The sequence below is a fragment of the Myotis nattereri genome, assembly GCF_964212035.1.
Source record: "Myotis nattereri genome assembly, chromosome: 3".
NCBI lineage: Eukaryota > Metazoa > Chordata > Mammalia > Chiroptera > Vespertilionidae > Myotis > Myotis nattereri.
In genome coordinates this window covers 197,221,427-197,234,887 of record NC_138077.1, presented here as the reverse complement: position 1 = coordinate 197,234,887, position 13,461 = coordinate 197,221,427, and the positions used below count along the sequence as shown (strand labels likewise).

The window sequence follows — 13,461 nt, the reverse complement described above, 5'->3', positions numbered from 1 at the left end:
CGGCGGCGGCGCGGCCCGGCGGCTGGACCGACGCTCGGCTCGCTCGGGGCTCTGGCTCGGCGGCCCGGCTCCGCCTCGCGGCTCCGCGCCCACAGCCGCCGCGCCCGCAGGAAGCGTGCGCCGCCGCCGGGCCGCCCCCAGCGCGGGCGGGGCGGGAGGAGGGCGGGGCGGGGCCGAGCGCCCCCAGCCCGGGGATCCCCGCCCCCGCGCCCCCGCCCGGCGCCCGCGCGCCGGTCCCGCACCCCGCGCCCTGGCACAGGCCGTCCCGCCGCAGTGGGGCAGCGGGAGGCGGCGCTCCGCCGGCTGCTGTGCGCCCGGGGCCTGGGACGCGGACCCCGTCTCGCCGAGCCCGGCCTGGAGAACCGGGTCCCTCGGAAGGCGCCCCCTTGGCGGTCGTGAGGGAAGGGAGGGTCCCGCGTGGGGTGCGGGGCGGGGGAACGGCGGGCCTGCCTCCTCTGAGCGTCTGAGGACATGGGTGGCCTTCGCGTGACCATCGCTATCCCCCCCTACGGCTTCGGTGGCATAGCTCTTCCCGGACAATCACCCCCCAAAGCCTGGCCACCAGGCCCACTGGACATTGACTTCTCCAAGACGCGGATGCGCTGGGTGACCTCGGGTCAGGGGCCACCCTCTCTGGGCCTCCGGCTCCCCTCCGCACCTGCGGGGTGCGGACTTCTGGGCCCCGTCCCTGGGTCTGCAGAGGAAAAGCTGGGCAGACCATGGAAGGGGCCCCTCCTCTGTGAGCCTCAGATTCCTGGGGTAGAATGGAGACCCGCCCTCCAGTGCAGGAGGGGTAAGAATGTGTCCCTGGGTGGCGTGGCCGTCGTGCACTTACCCCCATCTGGCCTACTATGCACTTCACTTACTCGCTGGGGTCTCCCACCACTAACTGGTACCCAATCCAGGAGGGCAGGGGGTGGGGTCACCTTGTTTGCTGCTGTGTCCCCCATACCGGCTCAGAGACTGGCACATAGTGGGCGCTCAACACAAATGTGTTGAATCAATGAATGTGTTTCCCATTCGTCGGAGCTCCCCCCACCCAGGTGTTTAGGGAGGAGAAGGCAGGAGTGTTTTTTAAGCCCTAACTATGTGCCAGGTGTGGCCCCGCAGGCCGTAGGTGGGTTATCTAATTCTTTCAGCAGCCCCGTGAAATAGGTGAAGCCGGTATCCCCACCTCCTTGATGGGAAACCGAGGCCCCGAGCGGGAGGGTGTTCGCTAAGGACGGCCCGTGTCCGGGCACCCAGCGCAGGGCCTGCCTGCAGGAAGTAGGAGCTGGACTGAGCTGAATCTGGAACAATTCCCCTGAGGAAAAGGGAACCGAAACCAGGACGAATGGAGCCGAGAGCGGAGTGGGCTAGGGTGGACCCGGAGGAACAGACTCTGGGGCGCCAGCCAAGATATGGGGGCGCCAGGGGACCCGGATTTGTCCTACGAGGCCCTTGGAAGGAGGACCAGAAGACAAAGGGAGCTGAATGAGGAGGTGCTCCCTGAGCGGGGTGAGAGCCACATCCCGAAAGGCTACGTAAGGCCAAGCCAACGACCCTGTGGCGGAGAGATCCTGGAGGGGAAGGGAGGGAAACCTTCCAGCGCAGATTTAAAATCCCCTAGGATTTCTGAGGTCTCAGCCTCTGGAACTCCCATTCCCAGGTCCCTTTAGGATTCTGGCCCACGGGCACCTTGGGGAGATGGGCCGAGAGAGGCCCAGTGTGTGGGGATCTGGCTGAGACAGCACGGCTAGGAGCTGAAGAGCTCTGACTCGGCATTGGGTGAACACCTGGGTTCAAGCCCCAGCTGGGCCAGTTACGCGCTGGGTGACAGTGGGTGAATAGCTCTCCGAGCCTGTTTCCCAGCTGTAATGTGAGCATACTGACCACAGGGGATTCCTTCATTCCCTCTCCAGCATCAACTGAGTGCCCGTGTGTGCCAGCCCGGGGCCAGGAGCCAGGTTGTGAAGTTTAAATGAGCTCCTCCCTGCCATTGTCCTGGGGGTTCAATACAGGTGGCTGGGGTGATGCTTACACAGGAAGGGACCTGGGTGTCGGAATAGTCACCTCCCAGAGGGGCTGCCCCGGCCCCAGGAACACACTGGCTCCAAGGGGCTCCCAAAGGGCAGCGTTAGAGCCACTTGTCAGCTCGGCGTCAGGAAGGACTTTGGGAAGCTGGCGCTGGTCACCTGGCGGTGGCTACTCTGAGGCAGTGACCGCTGTCCTGGGAGCTGTGCAGGGCTCAGCGGGCGAGCTAGCAGGGAGGCTGTCAGGACAGGCTCATGCCCGAGGTGAGCAGTGAGCATTGCCCATCTTCACAGGTTCCCGCCTGTCCAGAGACTCGGGACATCCGGAGGAGAGCGGGGTGTGGGCGCTTTGGGCTGGGCAGGAGCGCCCCCTGCTGTCCCTCAGAGATACTGGTCACAGCCAGAAGCAAGGCAGGTCTGGGCCCGAGTCTCATTCTGCCCCTCAACCCCCCGCTCCAGCGCTCCTTGGGGTTCACGGGTGTACACGTCCACCTGCACTCCGGCACACAGTCATTCATACCCTCCCCCCCATGGCTACCTGTGCATCAAGCCACATGCCAGCATCTCAGGTCTCCCTTCTGCCATCACCACCCATGCAGGCGTGCCCCCCTTCGAGACATTCCCCCCCCCCGGTCCACTTGGGGCCACTGGGGGGCTTTCCTGACTCCCATCAGGCAGGGCTGGTCCCACCCTGCCCGGCACCCTGGACAAGCCCCATCCGGGAGCACCCCAGGCTGCTGTTTTTAGTCTCTGCTGTCTCCCCGGAAGTGGGAGCACCTCAGTGTCCCCAGGGGCAATAATCGCAGGACTGGAGCAGAGCTGACTGTGCGGCACTGCTCTACGAGGTGCACACTGCATCACCCCCAGGTTAAAGGTGGCAAACCAAGGCACAGAGATGTTTTAGGAGACGTGCCCCCGCTCACACAGCTGGGGAGTGAGAGCTGAGATATTGTCCCCAACTCAACAGTTAGGCTCTGCCACCAGGTCCCGAAGCATCTGATAAGTGAATTAGGCTTGGTGTAGGGGGTCGCACCGTCACACGGACACAGCCAACCCACAGGCACTCAGACGAGCCTGGAACCCAGATAACTCGGGACAGGCACACCTGGCCCCTCCTGCCCCACCTCCCATCAGACCTTTCTCTGCCCCTAATGGGGCCTCCTGGCTCTAACAAGGCAAAGGGGAAGGGGAGGTCTCTGAGCTCCATGCCTGAGGCCCCCGTGCAGAGCTGCGTCTCCAGGCCTGGCACACAGCAGGTGCTCAGTATTTACTGCCTGCCCCCAGAGGTTTGGCGAAATGGACTGGCTCATTGGAACTCGGGCAACGATGAGAGCCAGGGTCCACTGAGGGCTTCCTCTCCGCCAGGCTGCCTGGCACTTGCCAGAGCCGCACCTGCTCATCTGCACCATCCTGTGACTTGGGAACGACAAACGCTCTTGCCTCCCGGGGCTGTTGCCTTGAGGACCAAGGGTGCTCAGCACCTTTTGAGCAGAGCCTGGCCCACAGTGAGCGGACGCACACATCCGCGCTTCACTTCATCCTACTTTAGAGTCTGTCAACTGGGGCTCTGAGGAGCTGGGTGACTTGCCCCAGGTTCCATGGCCACTCCCCGTTAGCACCAGGGAACTGGGTGATCCTAACCGGCCCTCCGGCTCAAAGCAATCACATGCCTTGGCAACAAGTCCCTGTCTCCCCAGGGCTCGCTCCCACCCACCTTCTCCATCACAACTTCCAGTCTTGCCCAAGACTCAGGGTGGAGGCCAGAGCCGGGTGTTCTTCTGAGAAAGACTGAGTGAAGGCTGCCCTGAGGTCAGTGACCCCAAAATCAGGAACAGAAACAGGGTTCTGGCAAAAGGGCTGCCCCAAGAAGTAGGGTTGAGCCAACGGGCTGCCGGGGGCCTCCCCAGGGCCTGCAGAGCACCAGGGCTTGGCCTCCATCGGTGGGGCCTCCACAGTGGGAGCCCCCTGCCCATCCTGACTGTGAGGGTCTCACAGGACAGGCCTCCAGCTGTGTGCTAGCAAGTCCTTTCAAAACGAGATTGGGTGGTGTCCCCTGGGCACAGAGCTGCCAGGCAAGGGGTCAGAATTTGAACCCAGGCCTCTTAGGTTTGTGAGCTGGAGGTTTGCAAACTGTGGAGCCCAAAGCTTTCCCTGGAGGCCCCCAGGGCAGATGTGGGTGAGACAGGAGGGAGTCAGATTCTGTTGGAGCTGAGGGACCTGTGGGCACAGAGAAGGCCAGGCTGGCCTTGACGGAGGAGGGTGGTGATTGCAGAGATGCCGAAGCTTTGCCCAGGTCAGGACTGGCCCAGGTGCCAGGCCAGGTGCGGGGGGGAGGGGAGGACTGTGGCACCTCAAGCTGGGTATGGATGAAAATAGGAGTGGGTCCCAACTCTGTGGGGCCCTGAAGTTGTACAATTTGAGGGGATCACAACTAGGAACAAGGCCTTGGATGGGGGTGCTATGCAGGCGAGGGGCCCTGAAGCTCAAGCTTCATTAATTTTACTGTAATTTGCCTCTAAATGGAAGCCCACAGCCCAGCCCATTAGACCATCATTAGACCAGCAGAGTCCTGAGGTGGGGGGTGAAGGGTAGGGAGGCAGGAGGGGTGGACTGGGTAGGGTGGGGTTAACACCGCTCTGAGGGGTGGGATGTTGCAGAGAGAATCTAGCAAGACTCGGGGTGTGGTGACATCTCCACTAAGCCACGGCAGGCAGGCCTGGGACAGTGGGTGCTCTGAAGGGGTCTCACTGAGGCTGAGTCCCACTGGGAGGAGGCCTCCGAGGTCAGATATGTGGACAAGCCCTGAGAACCACACTCCACCCGCCCCATCTGCCCATTTCACAAGTGAGAAAACTGAAGCCCCAAAGGGGAAGAGACTGTCCCAAGGTCACACAGTGTATGGCAGCGCATGGGCTGCCCCATCCTGCCCTGGGGGCTTTCTCCAGCCCACCCCCTTCTTCTAGAGTGACTCTAGAATCTAGACCAGGGGTCCTCAAACTACGGCCCGCGGGCCACATGCAAATACAAATATTGTATTTGTTCCCGTTTTGTTTTTTTACTTCAAAATAAGATATGTGCAGTGTGCATAGGAATTTGTTCATAGTGGGTTTTTGTAAACTATAGTCCGGCCCTCCAACGGTCTGAGGGACAGTGAACTGGCCCCCTGTTTAAAAAGTTTGAGGACCCCTGCTCTAGACCAATTGCCCTGTTGTTTGGGAAAACTCAGGGTAGAACCTACCCCACCACCAAGGCCCTCATTCAAGCCCTTCTTTGGGTCACAGGGCTAGGAAATGGTTGTGTGGGGGACCCTGACCCAGGAGTGGGTGTTCACACCTGCCTCTTCCCTGTGAGAGGGGGCGGGGGGGCAGCAGGGATGTGGAGGAAGAGAGGAAGGGAAGGCAGGATGGCAAGGGAGGGAGAGAGAGAGGTTGAGAGAGAGAGGGAGGGAGGGAGAGAAGAGGGCAGAAGGCACTGCCATAGCAGAAGCCATTCTACTAACAGTAGAATGTTAGTTCCCTTATTCCTGGGAATAAATTGCACATTTGGAGTCATTTTCCTGGAAGAAAAAATTGGCCTCTAAAAATATCTTTCCTTTCTCAACTCACGCTGGAGCTAGAGCAGCCCAGCTGGTGCCAAGCAAAGAAGGGGTGCAGGGGAGTGACCGGTGCGAGGTTGGGAGGTCCCCTGTCCCCCGGGCCATGGAACCCGAGAGAACACAGCTGTCATCGCGATATTTAATGTGTCATGTGGGTGTCTCGGCTTTTTGCAGTTTATAGAGACCGGCATTCCAACCCCACCCTGCAGCTGCTGAGCCCCTGTTAAGGTCCAGGCTGTACAGACCTGGGCGCCCAGGGGGCTGGCATTCCAGGGCAGGAGATACGCCCGTTCACATGGGACCACCGTCTGGTGGCCCTGAGCAGGTCACTTCCCTCACCCTGGGCCGCGGTCTCCTCCCCGTAAACAGGAGGCCAACTGGAATTCCCAGTGCAAGGGCCCTGGGGCAGGGCCTGGCAAGGGGAGCAGCGGGGAGGGGCTGGCGGGCATGGGCTCTGAGGAGAGGCCTAGGGGAATCGGGGTCAAATCTTGCTGTCTGCCACTTCCTGCCAGTGGCCTGGGGCCTCTTTCCTCCCGTTGGAGTTAGCGTGCGTGACGGCCGCGCCCTCCCCGGGTTTGAGGGAAGTGAACAGGGTAACACGAGGCGGCACCCAGCTCAGAGCAAGACCCAGAGTCCAACCCAACCGGCCATTATTTCCAGCCTTTCCCTGCTTGGGACACTCCAGGCCGGAGGTGGGTGGGTCGGGTCAGCGCAGGGTAGGGCAGCCTCTGCCTCAAAAAAGACATGAGAAACGGGCCTTCTGATCTGCCCAGGACCAGCCCGGGTTACCCGAGGTTTTGTGCTGTGTATTTGTTATCTCTTGGTCCATAATAAGTTACCCCAAACACAGCGGCTTAAAACCACAAAAACTCAAAGTACTTCACCCAGCTTCTGCGGGTCAGGAGTTCGGGAGCAGCTGAGCTGGGTGGTCCTGTTTGGGGGGTGGATGGGGTGGGGGGTGTCTCTCATGAGGCCGGGAGTCAGGATTGGCCAGTTGACACTGGTTAACAGCAGGAGGCCTCGGCCCCTCTCACGTGGCCCTTGTCACACTGCGTCCTGGAAAGTGACCAAGTGATCCTGGAGAGAGCACGCTGGGGCGACCTGGAGCGACGGTGTCTTGTGTGGCCTCGCCTCGAAGTCGCGCTCCACCCTGTTCACAGTATTGTTGCCAGGCAGCCCCATTCCGCACACAAGAGGGTGAGAACAGCAGGAGGCGGGGCCCCCTTGGAGGGACCGCACCCCATGTGGTAATGATTTAGTGCATCCGCTTTCATGCTTAAAAGTGTCGCAGTTTGCAGGATAAATGAGATGGTCACACTAGTAAAAACTCTAATGTTCCCAACATAGCAGGGGGAAATGGGAGGGAATAATAATAATTGATAATAATAAAAACAACTCCTATTTTTGGCTCACTATGCACCCAGCCGTGTGCCTAGTGCTTCCAAGATACCCTGTGAAGTAGAACTATTATTATTCCTATTTTCCAGATGAGGAAAATAAGAGGGCAAATGTACTCACAAAGGTCACATGGGGCCAGTGGAGCTGGGACTGGAAGCTGGGCAGTGATCCATCCGAAAAAGACTTGGTGGTTTTAGCTGTTGGCAAGCTTGGTGCATAGGATGGGGACGTGGCCCCAGAAAGAGTCAACAGGACTCAGGTCACGTTAACAGAGCCCCAACCATCTGGCCTCATACCAGCCCTGAGACGGTGGGAGGGCTGGGCTACCTGCAGTGGGTAGCAGTTGGGGAAATGAAGCCAGAGGTGACGAAGTAAGTCCACGGCAAAGTTAGGGCCTGAGCCGGATCCGTGACCATACCCTGCCACCCCAAGCCAGAGTGAGGGACAGCCCTATGCCCAGGAGCGGCTGGGGAGGAAGGGGGGAAGCTTAGTCTTAGGGCAGATGCCAGACCTCTGGTCTCTGGGAAAGCCATCTCAGCCCTGACCTGGCCCCTTGAGCCCTTAGGTCGCTATGTATGATGCTTTCTTTAGGCAGCAGCACCCTCCTGTGGCTGTAGCTGGTAACTACATGGTAACACTGGCCAGGTAAAGGATCGTTATATAAACTGGGTGGCGAATCTATCTTGGGGGGACTCTGCAAGGGAGACCACGAATGCGGGCATCCGTTGGTGGCAGCCCAGTACCCACGTCCTTGGGCAGACTTGGTGGCAGTGGACAGTGGTGACCAGTCCAATGAGGACGTGGATGCTGAGCTGAGTTCAGCCTGCTCCGCGAAACTCAATCCTGCAGAGGGAGGGGCGTACCCTAGGGGGGGGGGGCGGGGGGGGGGGGAAGCCTCAGGCCCAGAGTTGGTCTGATCCATCAGAACCCAGAAGCTACTTGCATATCTATGAAATGGGAGAAAATAACCACAGTCCTTGCAGGATTATTGTGAATAAAAGAATATGTGTGTGTGTGTGTGGGGGGGGGGGTAGCAAAAGAGAGAAAGAACTCATGAACACAAACAGGGGGAGGGGAGGGGAGAGGAGTGGGGGGAGGTAGGAGAGGGGATAGGGGGGATGGATGATGGAGGGAAAATCAAATTTAATTTTAAAAAAGAGTATGTATAAACCATCTCTTTAGGCACCTGGCAGAGTCGGTTCAGGACCAATGACTTTATGGGAACTTCTTTACATCAGGGACAAGGATTGTGTTGCTCACCACAACCTGGTGCTGACGGTGAACGGTGATAAATGTATTACACGTGTACGGGCGCTGCGCTGGACATGATTTCATCCTCACAACCAAACTTTCACATGGGTGCTACCATTTACCTCCCTCATTTTGCAGAGAGGGAAATGGCCTCAGAAAGATGACCCAGGTGATAAAAGGCCCTTCAAGTCACACCCTCTATTGGTCCGGCTGAAAAGCCTCCCCAGGCTTCCAAGACACAGGCTTCAAACAGGAGGGGCCACGGGGGTGCTCCCATTTCTGAGCGAGGGCCTTGCTTTGTTACCACCAGAAAAACCCACAGAAATGAAACATTTCATCAAATGCTAAGAGTATTAAGGAGATTTTTTTAAAAAACAAAAAACCATGTTATGTATAAGCAGTCCAGGTGGAAAAGAAAACCAACCCGTGAGTGCCTACTACGCGCCAGGCAGTGGCATTTACTAACAACTCTGTCCCACCACAGCTCGGGGAGGCGTCGCTGCAATCTTGGAGGAAACAGCTCGAACCGGCTCTCCCTAGGTCCCAGGCAGGAGGCAAATGGGAAGAAACCCAAGCCCCTACTTGGCTCAACTGCTTCTGCACAGGCCTAGGAAAACCACTGTTTAGTACCATGACTTTCCATGACGTGCTGTGAGAGCCACTTCGCCTGTTTTCACCTTCAGCCCATTTCCAGCAAGGAATCTGGTTAAAGATGAGTGCACCTGCCAAGGGCACACGGTGAGGTGGGTGGGATGCGTATGGGAAGCCGTCTGATTCCAGAGCCACAGTCGGCAACGCCCCAGCATGCTCTCGGGTGGGCCCACTGCGGCCTCAGCAGAAGGCTGGGGGAAGCCCTCAGCTTCCTTTAGCCTCCATTTATTCCTGGCACCTCAGGCGTAGGTGACCCTCCCTTGCCCTTGGGAGGGGACCACACAGTGATCTCCAGCTGCCACCCTGAGGCTCCACTTGCAGACATGAGGCTATTGACCCACAGCCTCCTGTACCAAGAGCTGGAAGAGGTCCCCAATTGGAGGATAAGATGAGCAAGCTAGGACACTAGGCCATCCTGGGCCAGCCTCAGCATGTGGGCGTGGTGGGCAGAGTGAGGACGGGAGCAGCCCAGAGGGGAAAGGGGCTCAGGGAGGGGAGGCCTGGACAGCCTGGGCAGCCATCCAGATGCCTCACCTACAGAACCCGCCTCAGAAAAGCAGGTGCCCCAACATTTAACTCGGTTGTGTGACATTTGTAATTGACTGCATCTTAATTTAGACCCTGGGCTCACAAGTGCTGCCAAGGCCAGGAAGAAGCAGTGATGCTCACCAGAGGGAACAGGGCAAATTGCAGGGCACAGGCTTTCTGACGATGCTTCCCGGATGGGTGTGCAGACTTGGGCCCAGGGAGGCGAGTATTCTGCGAGTTCAGTAGAAGTTGGAAATCTGGATTAACATGGAACGTCTTGATTTTGAAAGCACTCAACCGGCTACCCCAACATCTTCGGGTCAACTGGGCTCAAGAACAAGTTTGATATCCTGTCCCTATTTCAAGTCTCCTTCCCTCCACTCCTGTCCCCTCACAAAACAAAAAACAAAACAAGCAGGAAGAAAGGCACAAACAACGAAAGGGCTGTCCTGGGGACTATATTAGAGAAAAAAGGTACAGCACAAACTCAGATTCCAAAGTTCTGTATTTTTCAAAATAAAGATCACACATTGTTTAGAGACAATCTACACAAGAGTTACAAAAAATAGTTGCCCAGGCATAAGCATACACAGGTTTGTTAATTATACACATATGGTTACAAGTGTGCTTGCAAAAAAGTTCATTGGAAATATACACAAGGCTCTGGAAATGTACACCGTGTAGTGTTACAATTCTATATTCAAACAAGGAAATTTGACAGTATGTTACATTCACTTACAAGTAGACAAAATGCAAAATACAGTTCATCTTCTGTACAAAAAGGAAGGGCAGTTCACACTTTACAAGGTGAGAGGGCTCTGATTGTAAGGAAAGCTGGGGCAGGGCCAAACTTTGCACGTCCTTTTGACTGTCACAAAATAAGCAAAACATTACTTTTTAGGATTAAAAAAACACTACCGTGAACTGAATCATCTTAAGTAACATTTAGAAAGGATCTCGCTACAGTCTGACTAGATGACAAATAAAACCAAGCTATTTTTTTTCTTTTTAAACATATAACTAGGCTGTATAAAGAACATTTATTCCTTCAAAAGAAAAAATTTACTTCTGGTTGAAATTACAATTTACAATATACAACACTATGTGCTACGACCATAAAAGGTGTGAATATACACTGAATGCACAGGGCTGGCTAATTCTCTTTTCTTACCAAAAAACGTGTTTATGTTGATTCAAACTTCTCCACATTTACATTACAGGTATACAAATGTACAATTGTACAATCAAAAGTATGTTCGACTACTAGGATACATTATAGATACAGATTAGACATCAAAACAAGAAAATACTACAAATTTGTATATATGCAAAGTCTACACCAAGTATACACTATATATTTATAGAAGCAAGACCAAAAGCAGAGTTGGATTTTTTTTCTCATGCTAAATAATCAAGATTTTGCCTTTCAATGTTAAAAGAAAAATCCAACAGGCAGTAAAGAATTACACCCGCCCGGCCTTGAAAGACATTCTGGGAGTTCATGTCTCCTCATCACAAAACGGACTACACCATCTTCTTCAGCATAATAGTCTCCAAAAAAGGCAATTTTAGACGTTTCATAAACTTAATGTCATAAAATGAAGCTTTAGCAACTCTGAAACAATTTTCATTTTATATATATATATATATATATGTATATATATATATTTTATAAACAGTGTTAAATGCCAGTATGGGCTCATTTAACTAAAATTCAAACTTCCCAGGTTTTTTTGTTTGTTTTTGTTTTTTACTAAAATGAGGAGGTGGGGAAGAGCTATTTGCAAAACTTGCCAGCACGGCAAATGAGTTAAAAACCTTTTTTCTGTGTTTTTTAATTTTTTTTGTTAAACCAACCACCCTGAAAGTTTCCACATGTGGAATATAGATACAGCATTGAACAAAATATGTGGCCTCCCATGTACATTGGTCACCTATGTACAAGTATCCTATACACCAGTAAAACAACAGGGCAATTAGTCAATTAAAAAAAATAATTAGTACATGTTATGTGTAATAAAATTAAACAAATTTACAAAGGCTTTTCCACTTGTGGATTTGATTCCTTTTTTTGGAGGGTAATCCTGGCACAACCATTTACCATTCCAGATTCTACATTAGAACATTTCTGGTTGCTGGCTAGATTCGCCAGTGGGCCAGTGAGGTCAGTGGGAATGAGGGGACAGGGCTGACACTGCCTCAGATAATACCATTAGGGGGGCCACAGATGGGCCCTAAATCAACGCCATTCTTCATGTAGTACTTCTCCAGCTTGGCCAGGATGTGCTTGCCATAGGTGTACTTCCGAAGAGTCGCGATGTGGGGCCGGATCTGAGGAGGAAGCACAGTTGGCGTCACTCTGGCCTGAAAACAGAGTTGGGCACGCATGCTCCCAGCATGCTCTGGGCGCTGCACATGCCAGGCCACAGCAATGCCTCTCCCTGGTGCAGCCACAGCACCGAGTTCTAGGGCCCTACTGACCCATCAGAGGAGAGTCAGCACCTATCCTGAGCGCTGACGCAGGACGTGAGGGCTTTGGAGACTGAAGAGCCACGGACCACTCACTCCGAGGACAGCATGTGGAGAAAGGACATTCTCACTGACACTCACCCTGCCCACTGCACAGAGCCTTCCCAAGGCACGCCCTCGGCCCTTCTGAGAGGGGACTTTCAGGGACCACGGGTCCTAAGCTCACCACCTAAACCTGACCTCCAGTTCACAGAGGATCACAGAAAGCTACTACTGACAAAGAAAACGACTCACATGAGCCAGGCTGGTTCATGTAAGCCTCCTAAGGGAGGTGTGATTATCTCCGTTTTATGGATGAAAAGGATGAAGGCCTAGTGGTGAAGTCACTCACCCAAAGTCCAACGGCTAACAAGGGATGGCACAGATATTGGAGCCCAACTATCTGGCTCCTCCAGAACTCCTTTTTCTCCGCACTGTGCTCTCATGGCACTGCCTACTGCGCCAGTCTCATCCTTCACCCTCCGCAAGCCCAGCTGGGCTCAGCTCTCTCAGCATTCTCCTCTGTTCTCCCCGCCCTGGGCAGATCCACGTGGAGAATTACTGTGCATCCCAGACAACCAGACAGACGCTGCCTCTCTGGAACCACCATTCCTCTTCTGTGAGCTCATGGAATTTCCTACACACGTCAGTTACAGCCTGTCACACAGTGTGTTCACAACCACTTGCTGGACCACCCATCCTCGCACACGCATCTGCATCCCACTCGCACTTGCGTTCTCAAACACTCTGGACAAGCTCTCCAGACTGAGGGTCCCACAAGGACAACTGTTTGTCTCTCGATCTGTGTCCTCAAAGCAAGGAAGGGTCAAGTGGCTCCTGAAACCACTTCTGCAGCCCACAGAGGAGACAGACCGATAGCAGCTACGGCATTCTCACCGAGAAGCCTGCGAGGGAAGCTTATCCATAACAGTCCTTGGCTTGAATTCTGAGCTGTGCAACCTAGACATCTACCTAACATCCCTAAATTCACCTGTAAAAAAACCCAATCTATAATGCTTCACTTTCATTTGGGTTGTAGTGAGGACTGTGTGCGTGCTCATGCTTTTGTCATTAGTATTTGAAATTCAACCCCCTTGCTCTCCCTGGGATGGGATGGCCAATGAGTTCAGCCACTCAACCTTTATACCTCTCTTATCAGGACAAAAACACTAACCACCCATGTGTACGCACATGTGTCATATTATGGAACCTATTTGTACTTGATTTAATGGGAGGTGAAGAGTAATCACATGCTCCATTCCCAATGCTTCCTCTTGCTACAAAGGTTAGGGCTTAGCAGTGAAAGAGCTAAAACCTCTTAGATTTTTAGATATTTGGCACTCATCCTCCTCTCTCAACTTCCTCATCCAATTTAACTGCTAACCCGCATTCTATCCACTTCTCTTCAATTCCAAGCCACCACCATCTCTTGGCTTAACTTTTTTGGTTTTTTAGAAAATCCTGTTGTTGTTTAGCTTGGTTAGCTAACCTCTTCTAGACTGAGGATCTGTGGCGCAG

The 13,461-nt window shown here is 54.3% G+C and overlaps 1 protein-coding gene across 2 annotated transcripts in view; it reads right to left on the bottom strand.

Annotated features, from left to right (window-relative positions):
• Window positions 1–11,187: 11,187 nt before the first annotated feature.
• PUM1 (pumilio RNA binding family member 1) overlaps window positions 11,188–13,461 on the bottom strand; it is a 130,962-nt gene continuing 128,688 nt past the window's right edge. For both annotated transcript variants that reach the window (XM_081087502.1, XM_081087503.1), the window contains exon 22: window positions 11,188–11,766. In XM_081087502.1, the coding sequence (XP_080943628.1) occupies window positions 11,635–11,766 (132 nt within the window). In that variant the 3' untranslated portion in view covers window positions 11,188–11,634. The remainder of the gene's footprint in view (window positions 11,767–13,461) is intronic.